Genomic DNA, 22363 nt, shown 5'->3' on the forward strand with positions numbered 1-22363 from the left:
TGTTCCAAATTGCTCTGCTTCGCACCCCGACCCCATGCTGGAGCTTAGCTACTTGACTGAGAAAATAGAGGCCATTGTGAGTGATTCCCTCAGCTTCTTACCACCTTGCTTAAATTCGTGTAGATTCATATCCATCCTCGGCTTCTCTTCTCTGTTCACGGCAGGTCCAGCTGTCTACCTGTGGCCCTGTCTGCTCCCCCTGCTCTGGACCTTGTTCTGTCTGCCCCGTCCTCCTCTCTTGTGTGTGTGCACTGTCTTTTTCTCAGTCTAAACACACACTGATAATCTCTTCTGTCATAACAAACATAAAACATTCCCTTTACCTCATAGCCCATCAAGCTACTGTCTAGTCTATCTCACCCCCTTATCCAAATTTCTCAAGACTTATTTTCATTTATTAACTTACTTTCCTCAGTTCCCATTTGCTGATCCTACCAGCAGCGTGGCTGAGACCTTTTCTTACTGTAACTTCTCTGGGTTGACACAGTTAACCTTGTTCTCTCTTCTTCAAACATGCCATTTCCCTGGCTGGCTAATATGATTTGAATTTCTTCGTATCCTGTCTCTTTTGCATACTCCTCCTTCTCAGCTAGCCCTCTACAGGGTGCAGTCCGTGGCCCACCTCGCCTCACTGGACATGCCCTCATTCTCCCCAGTGATTCTAGCAGTGTGTAATGTCAGCAGCACCCAGATCTGCCGCCCAGACCCCTCCCCTAGCGCTGCATCACCCCCAGCTGCCTGTTTTCCCCCACACACAGCATGACGTGTTTTTTCTTGCCTTTGTGCCCTTAATTCATTTTGCCATCCCGTGTTTGCAATGTTCTCCGCACCTTAGGTCACTGTATAGCATTCTTCAGATTCTAACCCAGATGTCATATTTGTTAGGGAGCTCACCTGGATCATTTCAGGCAAAATGTTTCCTTCACTAGGCTAACATAGTGGTATCTGTGTTTCTCTTATCATCCAACTCCTGGGCTTAGGCAGTTCTCGTGTCTCAGCCTCCCAAGTAGCTGAGACTACAGGCGCCCGCCACAACGCCTAGCTATTTTTTTGTTGCATTTTGGCTGGGGCCGGGTTCGAACCCGCCACCCTTCGCATGTGGGGCCGGCACCCTACCCACTGAGCCACAGGTATCGCCCCATTTTATCCACTGATTAATCAACAGATACCTGGAGGCCTGGAGAAGCTAAGTCACATCTGTAAAGAAAATTCCTTTTACTGAGTTGAGCTCACATTGTAAATGGTTTGAAACTTTCCCCCCACTAGTTATCTTTTGTTCCTACTTCCTCAACTTTTATTCATTCTGTTCATTTTCCCTGGAATTTGCTTCTTGTATTCCTCGGCCATTTCCTGTGGAACTCTTCCTCAGTGTTAAAAGCTTGTTTACAATACCACTTCCAGTAAGTCTGTCCTTCTCTGTCCCTCATTCCATCCCCCATACATGTGCTTTCTCGCTGCTGCAAGCCTTTGTGCCTTTGTTGAGCATACAGCATAATGGATCCAGCGTGAAATGTGCTCATGTTCTTGTGTCTGCCCACCCTTCCAGAACAGCAGCAGTCACCAAGTACACACTGTGTTCCAGGCAGCGCACCAGGGACGCCCTGCCGGGGATGGAGACTGGTTAACAGATACAGTGCAGTTGAGTGAATTGCATCCTGCCTATTATCTTAAGTGATGCCTTTTGTCTATGTATTTTCTGTAGAAACCTGCTAGAATGTGTTCCTGACTGGGCCTGTGATGCAAAGAAGATAGAAGTGTTAGATATGAGCTATAATCTTCTCACTGAGGTTCCTATGAGGTATGTGGGTGTGAATGCATATGTTATGTATGACATATGTGTATGTATTATTTTTCTACATTTGTGTGGCCTTTCATGTGTTCGGTGAATATGGATGCCATTGAACATGCGGCAGTGTGATGTGTCTCATGAAGCAATGGCTGATGCGTGGTCTCAGCCTGCGAGGATAACGTGGCTGTGCACAGATAACTGTGACACAGTGTTCCAAGAAGTGCTGGCATAAGTTGGTGATATGACCGTAATAATAATAGTTAATTTGTATAGGATGAGTTATTATAAGCTGGCCAATGTCTTAGAAACTTCACTTTTATTATTTTACCTAATTTTTTTTTTTTTTTTTTTTTTTATATAGAGTCTCACTCTGTTGCCCTGGGTAGAGTGCTCATAGCAACCTCAGACTCCTGGGCTCAAGTGATTACTTCAGCCTTCCAAGTTGCTGGGACTGCAGGTACCCACCACAACACCAGGCCAGTTTTTCTATTTTTGTAGACACGGAGTCTGGCTGTTGCTCAGACTGCTCTTGAACTCCTGAGCTCAAGCAATCCACTCACCTCTACCTCCCAGAGTGCTAGGATTATAGACATGAGCCACTGCACCTAGCCTTACCTAATCTTTTAAAAACCTTACTATATAGGTGTTATCATCCTCATCTTAGAAATAAAAGTAGGGCAGGCACAGTGGCCCACATCTGTAATCCTGGCTCCTTAGGAGGCTGAGATGGGAGGATCGCTTGAGCCCAGGAGTTCTAAGGAAAGTAACATAATAAGACCCTAGCTCTACAAAAAAGTTAAAAAATTACCTGTAGTCCCAGCTACTTGGGAGGCTGAAGTGGGAAGATTGCTTGAGGCCAGGAGTTTGAGGTTGCAGTTTATCATGATGCCACTGCATCTAGCTCAGGCAACAGAATAACACCCTTTCTTAAAAAAAAAAAAAAAAACCCCGAAAACTAAGGCATAGAGTAGTTAGAAACTTGTCCAAGACCCTATTTAACCAGGAAGTGATGGGAGCTAGCATTTGAATGTAGTCATTTTTACTTCAGAACCTTCACTCTTAATCACTATACTGTATAAATTAGATGTTTTAGAAATTCCAAAGTTCTTAGAGAATTAGAGAATCTTCCATGGAGAAGATGGCATTTGACTTGATCTTTACCAGACGGTGGGATTTCTCCAAGTGGAGGGAGAAACAGAGTGGTGCTTGATGTTTGGGGGAATCATATCTTCAAAAGTTCTGAGGTATAAAATGTGCAGTTATTACCTAGTGGAGTCTTTAAAATTAAACTAAAGAGGGCCATGTGCAGTGGCTCATGCCTGTAATCCTAGCACTCTGTGTGGCCGAGGCGGGTGGATTGCCTGAGCTCAGGAGTTTGAGACCAGCCTGAGCAAAAGTGAGACCCCATCTCTAAAAACTGGCCTGGTGTTATAGCGGGTGCCTACAATCCCAGCTACTTGGGAGGCTGAGGCAAGAGGATTGATTACTTGAGCCCAAGAGTTTGAGATTGCTATGAGCTATGACGCCATAGCACTCTACGGAGGGTGACAAAGTGAGACTCTAAATAAATAATTAATTAATTAAACTAAAGGCTTTGTAGCATAATAGGTATGGAAACAACCTTGGGAATTGTTTAAAGTCACTTAACCTTTCTGAATTTCTTGTTAAGGCTTAGCACATATTAAGTAAGCACTCAATAAATAATGGTTTTTATTGCAATGAAATTTGTTATGAATTTGTTATATTAATAAGTTATAATAGCAGTAATATGTACACTAAGTTTTTGGTGCTGTTTAGACCTAAAACCTAAATTTATTCTAGAAATTTGCTTTTTTAGTTTAGCTGTGCTTTCTGCTATTTGCTGTCACTAATTCACCTTTTCTCATAATGACCTTAACAACTTCCTGGTAGGTGGTAAACAGATGGTCAGGGTTGCTTTCTTGGCTCAAACACTTGTCAGTGATTATACAGACTGAAGAATATGTTTCTATTAGTTTACTGATTTCAGTTAAATACCCAGGACAGAAAGATTTAACTTACATTTCTTGGTTTCTTTGTCCTGTTCCCTCTTAGAATTCTGAGTAGCCTGAGCCTCAGGAAACTGATGGTGGGGCACAACCGTGTGCAGACTCTGCCAGCGCTGGTGGAGCACATCCCCCTGGAGGTGCTGGATATTCAGCATAATGCACTCACCAGGCTGCCAGACACTCTGTTCTCCAAGGCCTTAAAGTAAGCACCATTGCATTTTTTTTTCCAAGAAAGTAGAATCATCAGCTAAACAAACTGTGTAGTGACCTTTGGAACTATATTTATAGAGACTTTATCTTATAGTCCAAATATGGGTGAAGACATACTTGCAATTTTTATGAAAGAAAGTATGACGCCACTTCATGAGGCAGTAATCTTTAACTCAAAATTGAAATAACCATCAAATACATAAGAAGTTTTTGTGTTGTTAACAATTTCAAATGGTTTGGAAAAGTTCAGGCTTTCATCTCAGAAAATAAACAGTTACGATATTTAAAGCGAAATTATTAACATTCTGATACAGCTTCCTTGGGCAATTTTCAGTTTTTGCATTGAGGAGAAAAGTATATACCACATAAGTTAATTTGTCTTTGCTTCTAGCTTTACCAAACTGTGTTTGAATTACATTCTTTATTAGGAAAGCTTTTTCGGTACTTAATTTGAAAACTCTGTATTTAAAAGTAATACCCTTCCAACAGGTATTATTTGCCTTCTTACTGTAACTAACAAGTAGATGGCATATCTTTTCATTTCAGGAGAAGGGTTTACCTAATGTGTATGTCATTTTTAAATGGAAAATAGTTTTTTTTTTTTTGAGACAGTCTTAAACTGTCGCCTTGGGTGGAGTGCTGTGGCATCATAGCTCACAGCAACCTCCAACTCTTGGGCTCAAGCGAGCCTTTTGCCCCAGTTTTTCTATTTTTAGTAGAGATGGGGTCTCGCTATTGCTCAGATGGGTCTTGAACTCGTGAGCTCAGGCAGTCCACTTGCCTTGGCCTCCCAGAGTGCTAGGATTTCAGGTGTGAGCCACTGCGCCTGGCCTTAGTTTTTTATTATAGTCTTTATAATATTGAGAAGGCAATATTATCTATTACCTTCAGTTTAGAAATGGAGAAGATGGAGATAAGCAGTAGCAAATTAAATAGGAGACATACCAAAAGTGTTTATGTCAGAGAACAAATATCTGGCTTGTTCTGTTTAGCAGCTAGTCCTCTCTTACTATATAATACAATTGGTTGGGTAGTCCTCAAAATAAAATTTTTGGAAATTCTAAAAAATGTTTGAAGGACATTTTCTTTTTGTAAATTTTATATGGCATCTTGATGCAGTTGTTAATTAAGTGTTAGCAATGCATAACACTACACTTGGTCCTAGTGCAGTCAGAATAAAATTTGTTTATTAACTTAGCGTCTGTAGTAAGGAAGTTACTTAGCTGTGGCAAACCATCAATGAGATTTATTTAATTCTAACCCTGCACAGAGCAGTTTTTGGACAAAGACACAAGTAGACACATAGTACCCTCAATAAACTTAAAAGCTAATTAGGCATGTACAGCAATAATGTGCCAATTTAAAAAATCTAATTAGGAATGTGGATCACACAGTATGGAGATTCAAGAACATGTAAGTTTCATAATAGCTGCCTTTTATTGAGAATGTTCTGTATGTACTAAACACTATGTGAGGCAGATTTTTAAATTATACTATGTTTAAAGGTATACCTACCATTAAATTAATACCTGTAATTTAAATTATACCATGTTTAATGGTATGCCTACCTATTGGATTGGAAAAGATTAAAATTGTAATAGGGTTGACACAGGTGTGAGCAAACTTGCATTTTTATATTCTTCTTGTGGAAGTGTAATTTGGTTTAGCCTTTCTGGAGCTCAGTTTGGTAATACATTGACAGATCCTTAAAAATATATATATCCTTTGATCCCACAAATTCTGTTTTTAAAGAAATAATTGATAAGGACACAATGATTACATTATCACATCCACAATAGTGTATGTATGGAAATAGCTCGTAGGTTCATTATTAGGGGATTATTATGGGACTGGCTAAATAAATAATGATGCTATTAAAACCAGATGAAAAGTTTTCTGAAGGCTGTCTTCATAGTTTATTTATATGTGAATATGGTACTCAACAACGTCCTTTGAGTAGACACACCGACAGTGACGATAGTAAAGACAGGCCCTGTTGTAACCAGGCCACTACAGAAGCTTGGGTAAACAGCCAAGCCTGTATCCTTTCCTCTCCACTTGGGGTGTGTAAGTTGAGTTAAAGGAGCTTTGGGTTGGATAAAATCAATTAGAGAAAACTATCTGGAGAAAATTGCTTTTTTGTTTTTTTAATGTGGGAACTTAGAATGGCAGCATACCGTACTGAGATGCCACGATGGTTCCTATGAAGGCAAGCAACAAATAAACCTAAAGGAATAATGGTACATGTGCGTTCTGTCAGTCTCAGATACTTGAATGCGTCTGCAAATAGTTTGGAGTCTTTACCATCTGCCTGCGCTGGGGAGGAGAGTTTGAGCATGCTGCAGCTGCTTTACTTGACCAGCAATCTCCTGACAGATCAGTGCATTCCTGTCCTGGTAGGACACCCCCACCTGCGAATCTTGCACCTTGCAAACAACCAGCTACAGACCTTCCCAGCAAGGTAAATGAACGCAAACTTTCATTATTTCAGACACACCACATTAATTCTCCACTTGCCATGCTAAATTATAGCTATCTGACTATGACTGTTGCTTTTTGTTGACTGAGTTAGCAATGCTGTGATTTTACTAGTTGAATGAGGAAATCTTATCTTAATAGTTTATACCTAGTTAAGTATCAGTAACCAGAGAAATTATGGTTAAAAATGTGTTTAATTTTTAGTTCTAATTATTTAAAAATGGTCTGAGAAAACTCAACCAACAGTCTTAGCAAATGAAGAATTCTGAAGATGAGTTTTTCTCTTGTAAACACTATTTTACAAAATACTGTTTTGAGTCTTTTGATTTATTCTTAATACATACATTGAATGCCTAATGTATGCCAAGTACTGTGTAAGAGTTATAGTCTGTGTCCTCAAGGAATTTACCGTTAGATTTGGGAAACAGACCCAAACAGTACATAGGCAATTGCATTGCAGTCTGCTAAAGGCATGATGTTAAAGAACATATACACAGGTTGCTAGCAACACTGCATGGATCCCGGAGGGTGTGGTCAAGCTTCCTCAAAGAAAAGAAGAACAGTAGTTAGCCAGGCTATCTCTATAAAAAGAAGAGAGAGACATTTAATGCTATCAGAGTTTCAGACAGTGCCAGTGGAGAAGTAAATCTCTTTCAAAATACAGTTGATAAAATAAATTTGGAATTTTTTCAAGAGGTAGGGTCTTGCTATGTTGCCCAGGTTAGCCTTGAACTCCTGAGCTCAAGTGATCCTCCTTGTCTCAGCCTCCCAAGTTGCTGGGGCTACAGATATTCACCACTGCACTGGCTAAAATTTAGAAAACTCACCAGAAAAAATGATCTATACCATGAAAATAGTCATTAAAAATCATACTTTCAAAAACTAAGAAAATGAAAAATGACATTTGATGTAATTTGAAGGAAATTGGTTTTTTTTGGAGACAGAATCTCAAGCGGTCACCCTGGGTAGAGTGCTGTCACGTCATAGCTCACAGCAATCTCCAACTCTTGGGCTCAAGTGATCCTCTCACTTCAGTTTTTCTAATTTATTTATTATTATTATTATTATTACTTTTAGAGACAGAGTCTCAATTTGTTGCCCTCAGTAGAGTGCCGTGGCGTCACAGCTCATAGCAACCTCCAACTCTTTCTTGGGCTTAAGCGATTCTTTTGCCTCAGCCTCCCAAGTAGTTGGGACTATAGGCACCCGCCACAACGCCCGGCTATTTTTTGGTTGCAGTTGTCATTGTTGTTCAGGAGGCCTGGGCTGGGCAGGTTTGAATGCATCAGCTTTAGTGTATGTGGCTGGTGCCCTACTCACTGAGCTACAGGTGCTGAGCCGAACAAAATAGACTCTTAATTTCAGGAAGTGTAGATCTCTTGAAATCTTATCAGATTAGTTTAGTTGACTTCAAATATGTTCATATAAAGTGTAAACAGACCACTGACAAGTTATATTAGCTTATGAAGTATTGTGTAGTATCAGGTATAATACTCTATTCTTGCCTTATTTGATGACATTTTTATTGTTAAAGGGGTTGAAAGCTGGTTGATACAAAACTTAAAACATATTAAAATGGGCTCAGCGCCCATAGTACAGTGGTTACTGTGCTGGCTATATACACTGAGGATGGCGGGTTCAAACCCGGCCCAGGCCTGCTAAACAGCAGTGACAATTGCAACAGAAAAATAGCCAGGCATTATGGCAGGTGCCTGTAGTCCCGGCTACTTAGGAGGTTGAGGTAAGAGAATTGCTTAAGCCCAAGAGTTGGAGGTTGCTGTGAGCTTGTGATGCCACAGCACTCTACTTAGGGTGACATAGTGAGACTCTGTCTAAAGAAAAAAATATATATATGTCTGTGTGTGTGTATATAAATGAAAATAAGTTAGTAGTAAAGATAAGAATTAACAGATCACACAAAATTAGAGTAATCTGAATGTACATAATAAAGCTAAGTGGCATTTAGGAGCAACATACTGAAGAACTGTGTTCTGTACTGAGTAATAAATCCACTATGAGGTCATTTTCTGAGCACTGTTATAATAGTACAGGCACAATAGAGATCTTGTTTCTTTTGGACTATTTTCAGAATCTAGCACTGTTCTGGGTACTCAGTAAGAAACAGATTGAGATAATAGGTGCTACATTTTCATTCATAAGTCAGAAAATTCAGGTAGGGAATAGTATAAGGAGAAAGCATGAGATTTGGACATGGGGACACTTTTAAAAACTTCATTAGTAAAAGAAAAGCAAGTTATAAAACAATATATTTAATATAGCACCATATTTTAATTTGAAAAATATAGTTTTATACCCTAAAGAAGAATACTTTCTACCAAAATGTCATCAGAGATTATCTCTGATAGTGGAATGAAAGATTTGTTTTCTTTTTGTTCTAATTTTCTTTTTTCCCCGTGTATGTATTATAAGAAAAAATTATTTTAATTTACTAAGCTTATTAAAAATTATTTTCTAGCAATAAAAATTGTATGTTTTGTAAAAAAGATAAGATATAAAATTTATCTAAAACCATTATTCCCATGAAAAAATTGGTAGGAAATTCAGCAAAGTGATTATAGTAATTCTTTCAAATTGCTAGTATATTGATGATTTCTTTTCTGTGTTTTCCTAACTTTCGCTCCATATTACAATAGTTTATTTTTATAATTTTTTAAACCAATAAACAAAAGAAATAAGAACAATTTGTAATTCAGGGGTCCTCAAACTTTTTAAACGGGGCCAGTTCACTGTCCCTCAGATCGTTGGAGGGCCGGACTATAGTTTAAAAAAAAAAAAACTGTGAACAAATTCCTATACACACTGCGCATATCTTATTTTGAAATAAAAAAACAAAACGGGAACAAATACGATCACACCACCTCATGTGGCCTGCGGGCCGTGGTTTGAGGACCCAACGGTGTTAGGCGGACCTCAGCTGTTTTGCTTCCCATGTGGAGAGTGTTGCTCTGTCAGTGGCACAGTGTGAATCATTTGCCTCACAGGCCCGAGCACAGTTCTGTCTGTACAATGAGAACTTGATAAGCATTATGATCAGGCAACTGAATAGAAATTACTAGAAATTTAATAGTTTAATAGAAATTAAAACTATAAGGAATCCTAGTGATGATTTAGTACAATTTTTCTAATAGCTGAGGACATTGAGGTCCATTGACATTGACTTTCCCAGTATTTTGCAGCTGGTTAGTGGGGAAGCTTCCAAGTCTAGGCCAGTCCTTTCTGAGCCACTGCCTGTAAGTTTAGGTAACAGTTTAGATGGGCATGCCCACAAGATCCAACAACTGTAAGAAAAGCAAGGGACAGGCCAGCCGTCCAAACGCACTGAGAGAGATGAGGCTGAGGTGAGGGCGCGTCGTCTTGGTGAGCCCTGCCTCGGCTTGCTGCCTTGTCTTCTCCAGTCACCACAGCGGACCAGGTCAGTCTGGACTCTGTGGTGGCTGTAACATAGCACTTGTTTAGCAGCTGTTCACTGTTGGTACAGTGCCATATTTTGATGTTTCTTTTTCAGCAAACTAAATAAATTGGAGCAATTGGAGGAACTAAACCTAAGTGGCAATAAGCTTAAAACCATTCCCACAACCATAGCCAGCTGCAAAAGGCTGCACACCCTGGTCGCACACTCCAACAACATCAGCATTTTCCCAGAGATCCTGCAGTTGCCTCAGATCCAGGTACTTCTGTGTGCTGGGATGGTGTCCTCACAGGAGAAATGGCTGGAGTATGAATGAGATTATTCTCTCGAAGGAATATTACACCCTTCCCATAAACTCACTTTGGGATGAGTATATGTAATTGATTCCTGGGAAGAAATAAGTGCCACTGTGGGGATATGGTAGGAGATTGAATATGTAGGAGTGAAGAACTAACTGTCTATGATGAATGTTGATTTCTTTTGATTTCTGCATTTCTTCTTAGTTTGTAGACCTAAGTTGCAATGACTTGACAGAAATCCTGATCCCAGAGGCATTGCCCGTTACATTACAAGACCTTGACCTGACTGGAAATACAAATCTGGTTCTAGAACACAAGACTCTGGACATATTTAGGTAGGAAAACATTTGAAATTGAGTGTGTTTTTGCTCTTAGGCCTGCCAGCTATGTGCGGGTCTTAAGGATTATGGACCTCAATTAATTAAGTGAATAGAATGAATTAGGTGATAAAATCCAGGCTTGCTTCTCTGATTCAGTTATGAGTAGATATTCTGTCCTGTCATCAGTCTGTTCATGTTAGATTTCTACATGGCCACTACCCAGCCACGTACTGAGTATTTTCACCTGACAGCCATACATCACATCACAACATCTAGAAGACAAGATAAGTTCATTCATTGTACCAAGACTTCATTTTTCCTGTTGGCTAAAACTTAGAAATCTTTTTTGTGCTTAGTTTTTTACTCCAACAAATGGCATTAAGTGTAACAATATTGGTCCCTATTTCTTCTTCTTACATTTTTATTTCTCTCTTCTCCTTGGCCAGGATTTCAGTGTACTATTACATGTATACTTCCATCCAGTCTCTCTGGAAATGCATCTTAGTCTATCAACAGATTATTTTATAAAAAGATAACATTATTGTCGGTATAGTTTTTGTAAAATAATGGAAGAGTGTATGGTTTAATCTTCCCTTCTTCCACTTCCTACAGCCATATCACAACCCTGAAAATTGATCAGAAACCTTTGCCAACCACAGATTCTACAGTTACATCAACCTTTTGGAGCCATGGACTGGCTGAAATGGCAGGGCAGAGAAATAAGTGAGTATGTTATCAGTGGAGGCTGAGAAAGAAAAAAGACAGCCCCCAGCATCTGGGCCTTGGTCTGATGCCCATGGTTAGGCCATGTTGTTCTCCTTTTGCACATAAACAAATCATAGAATGTCAAAGTTGGATAAAACCCCTCTGAGATCACAATAAAGTGAGATAAAAAGAAGATGAATGTGCAGTCAACAAAATGCCAAACATCCCCTTTCTTGGCTAAAGCGGGCAAATGCTACTTTCTTTGCCTATTAGGGCTTTATCCTCCTGCTAATCTTTATTCCATATAGATAAGACACATTGAGACCCCCACCATAGAATGCCTCCACCAATCTGGTATGATCCTCCACCTCCTGACACCCTCTGCAAAATGACCCAGGCAAAGCCCAAATCCTGTGCTAGGTTCTCTCCAGCACTCTCTTACCTATACGCCATAGTGACCATTCTCCCTTGCAAAGAGTAAAAAGCTCAGCTTGTTCAGCAAGAGGTGTTCTCTGGTGGTCTTCAGCTGAGGTTCTTAAGAAAACTAGTCCTGAATTAGTATTGAGGGAGAACATCTTATCTTCCCAGCCTCTGGCTGCGTGGCCAAGCTGCTGCCCAGGACTGTGGCTGAACCCCCTTAGGATGCCTGTACTTTCAGGTGCTGCTGCTTAGTCATCTGTCTTGGGCTTTGTGTATGTGGACTGGGATTCACTATAGACTTCCCACTTTCAGTTACTTAGCTACATTTTGAAAGAGTGCTCCTTGATGAATAATCTTTTCCTGACAACTTTCTTTGATGATTGTCCCGTCTCTGCTGCAGGTTGTGTGTATCTGCCCTGGCCATGGATAACTTTGCTGAGGGAGTGGGAGCTGTGTACGGCATGTTTGATGGGGACAGAAACGAGGAGCTCCCTCGCCTGCTCCAGTGTACGATGGCCGACGTGCTGTTGGAAGAGGTGCAGCACTCAACAAATGACACTGTTTTCATGTCTAACACCTTCTTGGTATCTCACAGGTAAGCAGGTGGGTTGAATAATCCCTAAGTCACTTTTACTTTTACAAAATAAATCTCTCTAAATCAGGTCAGGGTCCACATTATGAATACAGAGTCAAGGAGAGAACTCACTACTTCTTCCACAGTCATCCTCTCCTTGAATCAGCATGGAGTGTGGGGATTTGGCTCTCTAAAGAGCCTGTGGAGTCATCAGTTTTCTCTGTTGAATCCAAAGACTGCTGAGGAGCTGAGAAGTGTAGAATTATGTGCAGAATGTTTTCTGTGTGTATGCCTGGTTGTACATGTGGGGAGGAAGGTGGTAAGCTTTCAAAGATTGTCCAAAGAGTCAGTGACCTACAAAAAAGTTAACAAGCATTCACCAGATTCATGTGTTTAGAATACTTGTTATTGGGGGGTTTAACCAACTAATCTTCTAATTAAAGTCTAAGGTACTTAAGGTTAAAAACGCTTTGCAGATGCCCCCAAGTTAAAATGGAGTTATGTTCTGATAAGTTCTCTATTTTTTTTTGGAGACAGCTTTTCACTCTGTTGCCCTAGGTAGAGTGCTATCACAGCTCACAGCAACCTCAGTCTTTTGAATTCAAGTGATCCTCTTGCCTCAGCCTCCTGAGTAGCTGGGACTACAGGTGCCCACCACAATGCCTAGATAATTTTTCTGTTTTTAGTAAAGACCCGAGTCTCGATCTTGCTCAGGCCGGTCTCCAACTCCTGAGCTCAGGCAATACACCCACCTTGGCCTCTCAGAGTGCTAGGATTACAGGCACGAGCTGCTTTGCCTAGCCAATAAACTCTTAAATTGAAAATACTGTAAGGTGAAAAAAATGAAATAAATACAGTTAATATACCAAACATCATCGCTTAGCCTGGTCCACTTTAGGACTCAGAACACACACAGTAGCTTACAGTTGGGTAAAATCACCTGGCACCACAGGACATGTGCAGGATTGGTTGTTTCCCCCGCCATCACGTGGCCGACTGGGATCTGTGGTCACTGCTGCTGCCAGCGTGGTCAGAGACTGTTGTACTGCCTATCATTAGCCTGGGGAAAGATCAAAATTTGAAGTACAGTTTCTACTGAATAGATGCAGTGTTGTTTTTGCATGATCATAAAATTGAAAATTGTAAGTTATATTGTTGTACATTGGGGACCATCTGTGTAACCAAAATGCAGTAGAGCAAGTGTCTTGCCCATCACCTGGGCTGCCTAAAGGATGTGGACAACTAAGGTCTTAAACCTGTGTAGTCCAGGTTGAAATGGCACAGCCTAGCACTTGAACTGGTTTTACCTGTCATTATAACAGAAAGCAAGGTGCTGGAATGGAGTCTATTTTTTGGTAGTAGAACTGAGCAAGAGACTTGGCAAAGTAAAGGATTTCTGAAAGGGAACTTGATTTATAAAGCACCTCTTAAGAGCTGGGCACTGTACCAAGTACTTTTAATACTGTGTTTTTAATTTCAAACAAGCCTCAGGGGTAGGTATTTTATCAGAGACATTTCTTAGAGAAATAACTTGCTGAGGGCCTACAGCCAGGACATGGCAGAGCTGGAATTGGAAGGTAGGACTTTCTGACAGCATCTCCTCCTTGGCAGCACTGTGCCCTAAGTGCGGGTGTATGGACGCCACGTAGAAGCAAGGAAAACCATGGTCCTTCCTTCAGGAAACTTGCAACTGAGCAGTTCTCAAAGTAGTGTGCTAGGACCAGCAGCCTGAGCATCACCAGAACTTATTAGAAATGTGGATTATTGGGCCAGCCCTTTGTACCCTTTGAGTCAGAAACTAAGGAGTGGAGCTCCAGCAGTGCCCACTCTTAAGAAGCCCTCCAGGTGGTTCTGATGTGCAAAAGTGTGAGAACCTCTGAATGAGGAAGTCTGTGGTCAGACACCGAAGCAGTAGAGAAAGAGGCGCCTTCACTGTCTCCCCGTCTCTCTGCCCTCCTTTTGTAAAGTCTCTTTTCCCAGCAGAGAGTGGAAGGCAAAGCTCTCTCTCACCTTCACCCACAAGAGCCTGTCCTTGGGAGCTGAAGGGTGAGGCTGGTTCGTGGTCACATGGCAGAAAAACAAGGACAGGGCAGACATGAAGGACTACCACTTCCTTCTGAAACTAGCTACCACATCCTCACTTTCTTTCCTTTCCAAACAGGAAACTGGGAATGGCTGGCCAGAAGCTGGGCTCCTCTGCCCTCCTGTGCTACATCCGCCCTGACACTGCCGACCCCACAAGCAGTTTTAGCTTGACTGTGGCCAACGTTGGCACATGTCAGGCAGTCCTGTGCCGAAGTGGGAAGCCACTGCCACTCTCTAAAGTCTTCAGTCTGGAGCAGGACCCAGAGGAGGCACAAAGGGTGAAGGAACAAAAAGCCATCATCACCGAGGTGCGTCTCCCTCTCTGCCAGTCACTTCCATCCCCCAAATCTAGTGAAGACTGCTGTGCACATAGGTGTCGAAGGTCCGCTTTCTTCCTGTCATCCTTGTAAATTGTATCCAGTCCTGATAAAAGTTCAGTTCAGATGGTTTCAGAAACAGTACCAGAAGAAAACCTCTGGGGCAGTCAGTGCCAGCAGTCATGCCTTTCCGAGAGGTCATTCTTAGTGACGCATCTGAGTTGTGGCCTCTCTGAGAGTATTAGCAATGAGGAGTGATAGCATTTTTCTATTGCATGCTTCTCTATTTAAGGACATGCTGAGGCCTGTCCTTCATGTTAGAGCAAATATCTTTTGAGATATTAGTACCTTTTAGTCACTTAATTTGAATTGAATTGATCTTCGGGTTTTTGAACTATTTGATGTAATAACTGTGTGGTATTTTGTCTTTTTAGACTTGTCTACATTCGTTTTAAAGTACTCTTAAAATTATAATTCCAGAGAAAGAACCATCAGGTGTCAATTCTAATTTATTGAAGATCCATAAGCACTGTGATCTAGAAAGATACAAAATTGTATATCGCTGTTCCTTGTTTTTCAAAGTTTGCGTTCTGCTCATCTCTAGGACAACAAAGTGAACGGCGTGACCTGCTGTACTCGGCTGCTGGGCTGTACATACCTCTACCCCTGGGTCCTCCCCAAGCCTCACATTTCTTCCACTCCACTTACCATTCAAGATGAGTTGCTGATTCTAGGAAACAAAGCACTGTGGGAACACTTGTCCTGCACAGCAGCTGTCAATGCAGTGCGTCATGTACAAGACCCGTTAGCAGCTGCCAAGAAGCTATGCACACTAGCACAGAGCTATGGTTGTCAGGACAACGTAGGGGCCATGGTGGTGTATCTGAACATTGGCGAGGAAGGCTGCACATGTGAAATGAATGGGCTCACGCTGCCCGGGCCTGTGGGGTATGTCTCCACCACCACTGTCAAGGACATGCCAAAGCCAACCACTCCATCCTCTAGCAGTGGGATCGCCTCTGAGTTCAGCAGTGAGATGTCCACCTCGGAGGTGAGCAGCGAGGTGGGGTCCACCGCTTCTGATGAGCATAACGCCGTGGGCCTGGATGCCACCTTGCTCCCACGGCCGGAGAGGCGCTGCAGCCTCCATCCAGCACCCAGCTCTGGGCTTTTTCAGCGGCAGCCTTCTTGTGCCACCTTCTCCAGTAATCAGTCTGACAATGGCTTGGACAGTGATGACGACCAGCCCGTTGAAGGGGTCATAAGCAATGGCAGCAGGGTAGAAGTGGAGGTAGATATCCACTGCTGCAGAGGGAGAGACCCGGAGAACACCCCTGCTCTCGCAGGGAATCCTCCTGCCCCATGTCCCGAGGAACATGCCAGAGGGCTGGGCTTTGGGATCCGAAGACAGAACAGTGTGAATAGTGGCATACTTCTGCCGATGAGTAAGGACAAGATGGAGTTACAGAAGTCTCCTTCCACTTCCTGTCTCTATGGAAAGAAACTCTCCAATGGCTCTATTGTGCCCCTGGAAGATAGCCTGAACCTCATTGAAGTGGCCACAGAAGCACCCAAGAGGAAAACTGGCTACTTTGCTGCCCCCACTCAGCTGGAACCAGAGGATCAGTTTGTTGTACCCCGGGACCTGGAAGAAGAAGTAAAGGAGCAAATGAAACAGCATCAGGAAAGCAGGCTTGAGCCTGAGCCCAGGGAAGAGGATCGGACCGAGCCCCCAGAGGAGTTTGACACGGCGCTGTGACCCCGCCCCCACAGTGAGCACGGTGCAGAGAAGGCTGTGTGGAGCTGGTGTGGGACCCTGCCGGGGGCATTTTGTCTCTGCATTTCTAAACCACAAATGCGTGGGGTAGAACTTGGAGCCAGAAGCGTGAGAGTGATCAGGGTCTGGCTCTGGATAAGCTAGAAGCCACCATCAGTGTTAAGTTTCACATTTAACCTGCAAGGGAATTCCCAGCGTTAACTGGGAAGAAAGCAGTCCTACCACCTGCCATTAACCCTTTCTCTCCTAGGATCATTTTGAGAATTTGCCTGCCTGGGCAGGAAAGGGACTATTCTGTGGAGGAAATAACTGAAGATTGATTCCCTACACTAATTGCTGCTGATGGATTTCTGTGACAGAGAAATCACCTTATCTCTCAGACTAACTCATGGGGTATGATGTGACTAGTCACATGGCTTTTCCTTCTTCTCTACGAGAATACAGCCTATCAAAATGACGTCCATTGGAAATGTAGAACCAATCAATTAATTTATGTATGTAATGTAATGAGAGCACTTTTCATTGACTGTGAACTTTTTATTTTTGAATCTGCACTCGAGCCACTCTTCTTAGAAGAAACCCAGTGCCCTTTGTCCATAGGCAGAGAGCTAGTCGGGTACTTCTCTGAGGGTACTTGGAAGGGCCTTGGGAAATATTTTAACTGTTAGATGTCAGACTGTGAAAAGCTCCTGAGAAACTTGGGGTAGCAGGATCTTCTTTTGGGGATGAAGATGGTGGAGAAGTGAGGACTAAGACTACATCCCCCCCCAAATCAAAGAAAATTACCCCTTGACAAATGTGAAACCTGCTAGGAATTTCCCAGCAGATCACAAGGGAGGCATTTGGGGGTTGGCCTCTGTCCCTGATGAGCGTCAGCCTCCCAACTGCCTGACGTTGCTCGTGTCTAGGTAACCTTGAGTTACGGCAGATGACTGTGAAACAGACTGAGGCCAAAAGACAACAGACAGATTGAGCTCACAGGTTAGACCAGAGGGATAGTTTTCTAGAATGTTGGAAGTGAGCTGAGAGCTCACCTCTTGAATGTTAAACGGTATATACACTTCTGAAAACTGCTTATTTCACCTTATGTGGTTTTGATACTAACATAAGAAAGATACTTAGTTGAGAAATTCTTAAGCTTACCAAAAAACCTGTATTTTTTTGCACATTCCTTGTAACTCTAGCAAAATGCAGTTCCTTCCATATTTTTGTCACTTTTTCCATTACAAGATTTACTTAGGACAATTAATTCCCATTTATTACTACAAAATTTTGGCATTGCTTGACTTCACCTTATGGGAAATGTGCTTTGAAGTTCTGGAATACTTTCACAATTAAAAAGAAAATAGGGTGGAACCAGTTTTAATTTGTTTCATTACAAACAAAATGTTAAAAAGAAGGTTAGTGGATATATATTTTTTTCTTTGTGTTTTTGGGGAGTTTTTGTTCAGAGCAATAGTCAAAAACCAGATGACCTGTCCACAAATGGCCAGGTGTCTTCATCCTCTTGCGGACCTGTGCCTATGTGCGTGTTGTCGGGGGGTGCCCTCTTGGGGGATTCTGTGCCACTCTGATGGTTATCCAATGATCAGCCCTTCAAGAGTCTGGACACGAGTCCCCACATGGTCAGGAACACTTAACTTCCCTGTGTCAAACTACTGGTCAGCTATTTGACGAAGTTTAGAACTCAGGTCTTTGATTTGAAGTAGGGAGCATAGTGACTCATATGAAGTGTAGGTGCTGTTAGAAAAATGGGAATAATAGTGTGTTGCACCTTATTTTTATATGGAAAATTTTTTTAAATGAAAAAATGAAGGAAAAATCCAAGATGATAGTCATGGGTGATGGAAAACATCTTTCTACTCAGACAGCAGAACCTTTGGGTTATAGAGTAGTGATGATACTGTCTAAAAATGAAAGTTATTTTGGGAATATACCACTTTAATAGTATAGTCTTATAAAAATTGTTCTTTATATGTGAACCCCTTTCTTGTCTTCTGTTTGTCACTCCAATTACTAGAACCACACCAAAACCCAGTTCTGAAATGACCATACCAAAAGTAAATGTATTTACTTTTTAGTGAGTAGAACTCTGAAATTCCAAATCTTCTTTTATGTGGTAGAGTTATTTTTAGAGACCATTAGGTTGTAAACTAGAAACCTTTAATCTAGGCTACACCAAAACTGAGTCTTGTTTTTTGCAATCTCCTTTAATTCATGCCCTTCAATAGTTTCTCTATGTTCAAACAGGATAAAATGGCCATAGCCCATTACCAAAAATATAATACAAAACTCTTCTGACCTATAAGGTAATTTACAGACACTGTCATCTGAGTAGGCTGTCAGCTGGTGAAATCCAGTCATCTGTCTCCAGGTGAACGTAATCTGCTTCCCGTTCCTTTACTCAGAGGACGTGTTCCCAGCTGGGCAGAGACAGAGATTCTGGCCTCTGCAAGGGTTCTCAGGTCTCTGTGCGCACCTCCCATTTAATAGACAAGTTTCAGAGAATTCTGAAGGAAGAATGCTCCTGAGTATGGGAGCAAGCAGTTCAGGAGTCCCATGGAAGAAAGGAAACAATGTGTCTTGACAGCCATGCTATTCTTTTTATTATCCAAACGGATTAGAAATATCTTTGAAAATTCGAATGTTGGTATGACATAAAGCTACAGTACTACTGTAGAGGCCGGTCATTGTGAATTGCCATTCCTGGTACATGTGAGGGCTGATGATACTGTTGTCCATGTATGTGTGCGATAAATGGGTGGGTTCATTTACTGGGGTGCAGAGGAGCCCTCAGGAGCAGCACGGTGTTCACTGGGTGCTAGTACAGTTGTGTGTAGTGAGTGCCGTTTGGGAGCCGGAGCCGGCTAGGTGTGGCCGATCTACTGAAAAATCAAGTGATGCTCTTTCTATGTTTGCGGAAGCAGGAGAGCTACTTGGAAGCCACAGGCTCACCTTCTCTATCTATTCAATAATAATCAATGAAGAGACCTCCATAAGGGAGCACTTGGCTATTATTGATACATGTACCAATTATTACATAATTAGTCTGCAAGCCATTTGGTGATGTCTGCAGCATCACTATAGAACTGTCTTGTGTCACTTTTCACTTTCCTCGGGTGGAGCCCTTCAAACTTCCCAGTCATGGAGGCAAGTTAATCTTTCTCTGCAGTTAGTGACTTCCGCCCCATAGTTGAGGAAGCACTTCCTAGATGGAGAAAAGCAGCTACAGCAAACCCTGCTCTGTCGCCCTCAGTGGTGAGCGATCACACATGCTCCTTGTATTCTGATTTTCACGCTCCCCCAGATGCTGTAGGGTCTTCTCTCACTGTTGCCAATGGATGTCATCCAGACAGTGGGCTCATATCTTACGGTTTCGTGCAATCATTGTCGTATTGTAGTCCTAAGACTCATTATAGTGTATTTTTGATATTTTTGAAATGTGTTAAATTTTTTAATTCAATAATACGAGCCAGAGCATGTTGCAGCAAATCTATTGTTTGTAAAAAATAATAACAATAATAAATAAAATAAAATGGAATTATCGTTTTCATGGCTTTGTTTTACAATGGAATGCCTGTTACTTTATAAACACTTTAGCAGGAGGCTATATTTTCTCTCCTACCTTGTATGTAGAATTGGATACCAAAGAACCAAAAGCACCTTCAGGATTTTTCTGCTTTTAAGGGAAGATAAGCAAGAACTCACATGTGAACCTACATTCCATGACATTCCACAGAGCTATGAGTGGAGGCAAGAATAAATTTGATCATCTTTTCAGCTAAAGTAGCAATTTTTACTTTAAGAAACATACTGTGATGTGATTTGTATGTTTAAAAAAATCCCATAGACAGGAAAACAATGGTCCTTATTAGCTAACTAGAGGAAACTCAGTTGTAAACCATCTACAGCCCTTTAAATAAATCACAGAGTTCATGACACCAAAAAGGTCTATACATACTCTGGCCATCACATTTGTCACAGTGGGGTGGCTCTGGTGTTAGAAGGACCTCCAGATGTAGTGGTGGTGAGTGTGGCTCATGACATACTCAGGATGCAGCCGAGCCTCCCGCTCCCTCTGCCGGGTGTCTCCCATAAAGTCTGGACTTGCCAACAAGATTAGCTACTTCTCACTTCAACTAAAGACCAAGAGCAAGTCATTTTGCGGGTTTTCCCCTCGTTTTAAAGCAGAATGAACACTTTAAAAACTTAGTTCAAAAAATTCACTGAGTGTCTTCAATATGCTGGGCCCCGTGCCGCCTCGGTTCCACGAGACACCACCTCCCTAATCCTGAGTGGCAGAGATGGAAGTCTCTGAGGATGCCCTCTGCTTCATGCATCATCAACAATTTCTCGGTACACCAAAGTCCGTGAGAGCACCTTAGTCACTCAGAACGCATTACAGTGATTCAGTGGGTTTGTGTTTTGCCTCAGCTACTTAAAAGTTTGTGACTTTAGGCAAGTTACCTGGCCGTTTACCTCCTTTGTGATGTGGAAATCATGTAACAAATCTGTCATCAGCTGGTGGATTTTGATCCATGGTGTTGAATGAGATGATGCAAATAGCATGCTCTTAGGCACAGCGATGTATGAACTTGGCATGCAGCCAGCCTTTGGTGAAATATTAACAGGCAAAACACCTAACCTTGGACCTTGTCTCCTCGTCCATAAAATGTGAATAATACATCTTGGCCTGCCTAGCTGACAAGTGGTAGTGAAGATAAGGTTTGCTGAAGCATTTTGAATGCTATAAAATGGCACAGGTGCACAGGAGTGTTATTAGTCATCGATGGCCCCAGTAACTGGGAGGCGCTGCCGCTCAGGTGTGGTATCATACCTGGGCCTGGGCAGAAATTTGGGGTCAGATGGGCCAAAGTCTCCATTTTATCAACCACAAGACCCAGATGGGCAAAGATGTAATAGACAAGTTCCAGGGAGTGCAAGGGGGGTACTTTCTCTTGGGGATGGGTGAAGAGGGAGTTGATTTTCACTGCTGTTAAATTTCCCTACTACCCAGTGACAACAGGACTTCTCACCATGGCCTCAGGCTGAGGGAGGTGAAGTGTAGCACCTTTCCAAGGCACCACAAACTTTATACTTTAAGCTAGCAGTGTAGATTTCTGCTTGATTATTTTCCGCCAAGCTTTACTATTTTTTAAAAAAATAAAAGTATAATTGAGATCTTTTCCCATTTCTGTATGGGTTTAGTTTTAATCCTTCATTTTGGGTAGGTTCCACGATAATTAGCTTTAAAAATGCAAGAGGACAATGAGGAAGGACTATATAACAAGAATGTATGTGTATTCTAGTTGCATCGAACATGAACTGATACATGTGAGACTATGAAACACTAAACCAGCCTGGGCAATGGAGCAAGACCTCATCTCTTAAAAAAAAAAAAGAGCAATCCTGCCTCAGCCCCTCAAGCAACTGTGACTATAAGCACGTGCCGCCCCATCTCATTTTTCTATTTATTGTACAGGTGGGGGTCTTGCTCTTGCTCAGGCTACTCTCAAATCCTGGTCTCAAGCGGTCCTCTTGCCTAAGCCCAAAGTGCGAGGATTATAGGCATAAGCCACTGCACCTGGCCCCTACCCCCCAAAAATTGTTTTTAATTAGTTGGGTGTGGTCACACATGCCTATAGTAGTCCCAGCTCCTTAGGAGGCTGAGGTGGGAGGATCACTTGAACCCAGAAATTCCAGTTTACAGTGAGCTATGACTGCACCATTGTACTCCAGACTGGGTGAAAAAACCTGTATCTTTTTTCTTCTCTTTTTTTTTGAGGCAGAGTCTCACTATGTTGCCCTTGGTAGAGTACTGTGGCGTCACAGCTCACAGCAACCTCCAACTCTTGGGCTTAAGTGATTCTCTTGCCTCAGCCTCCCAAGTAGCTGGGACTACAGATGCCCACCACAACACCTGGCTATTTTG

General features: G+C 42.0%; 1 protein-coding gene across 1 annotated transcript in view; it reads left to right on the forward strand.

Moving 5' to 3' along the window:
* PHLPP2 (PH domain and leucine rich repeat protein phosphatase 2) overlaps window positions 1–19997 on the forward strand; it is a 69142-nt gene extending 49145 nt beyond the window's left edge. The window contains exons 11-19 of the mRNA XM_053606287.1: window positions 1703–1798; window positions 3863–4018; window positions 6287–6487; window positions 10031–10193; window positions 10438–10568; window positions 11166–11276; window positions 12079–12273; window positions 14414–14645; window positions 15259–19997. Of these exons, the coding sequence (XP_053462262.1) occupies window positions 1703–1798; window positions 3863–4018; window positions 6287–6487; window positions 10031–10193; window positions 10438–10568; window positions 11166–11276; window positions 12079–12273; window positions 14414–14645; window positions 15259–16413 (2440 nt within the window). The 3' untranslated portion in view covers window positions 16414–19997. The remainder of the gene's footprint in view (window positions 1–1702; window positions 1799–3862; window positions 4019–6286; window positions 6488–10030; window positions 10194–10437; window positions 10569–11165; window positions 11277–12078; window positions 12274–14413; window positions 14646–15258) is intronic.
* Window positions 19998–22363: the final 2366 nt, after the last annotated feature.

Source organism: Nycticebus coucang, chromosome 2, assembly GCF_027406575.1.
Source record: "Nycticebus coucang isolate mNycCou1 chromosome 2, mNycCou1.pri, whole genome shotgun sequence".
NCBI classification, from domain to species: domain Eukaryota; kingdom Metazoa; phylum Chordata; class Mammalia; order Primates; family Lorisidae; genus Nycticebus; species Nycticebus coucang.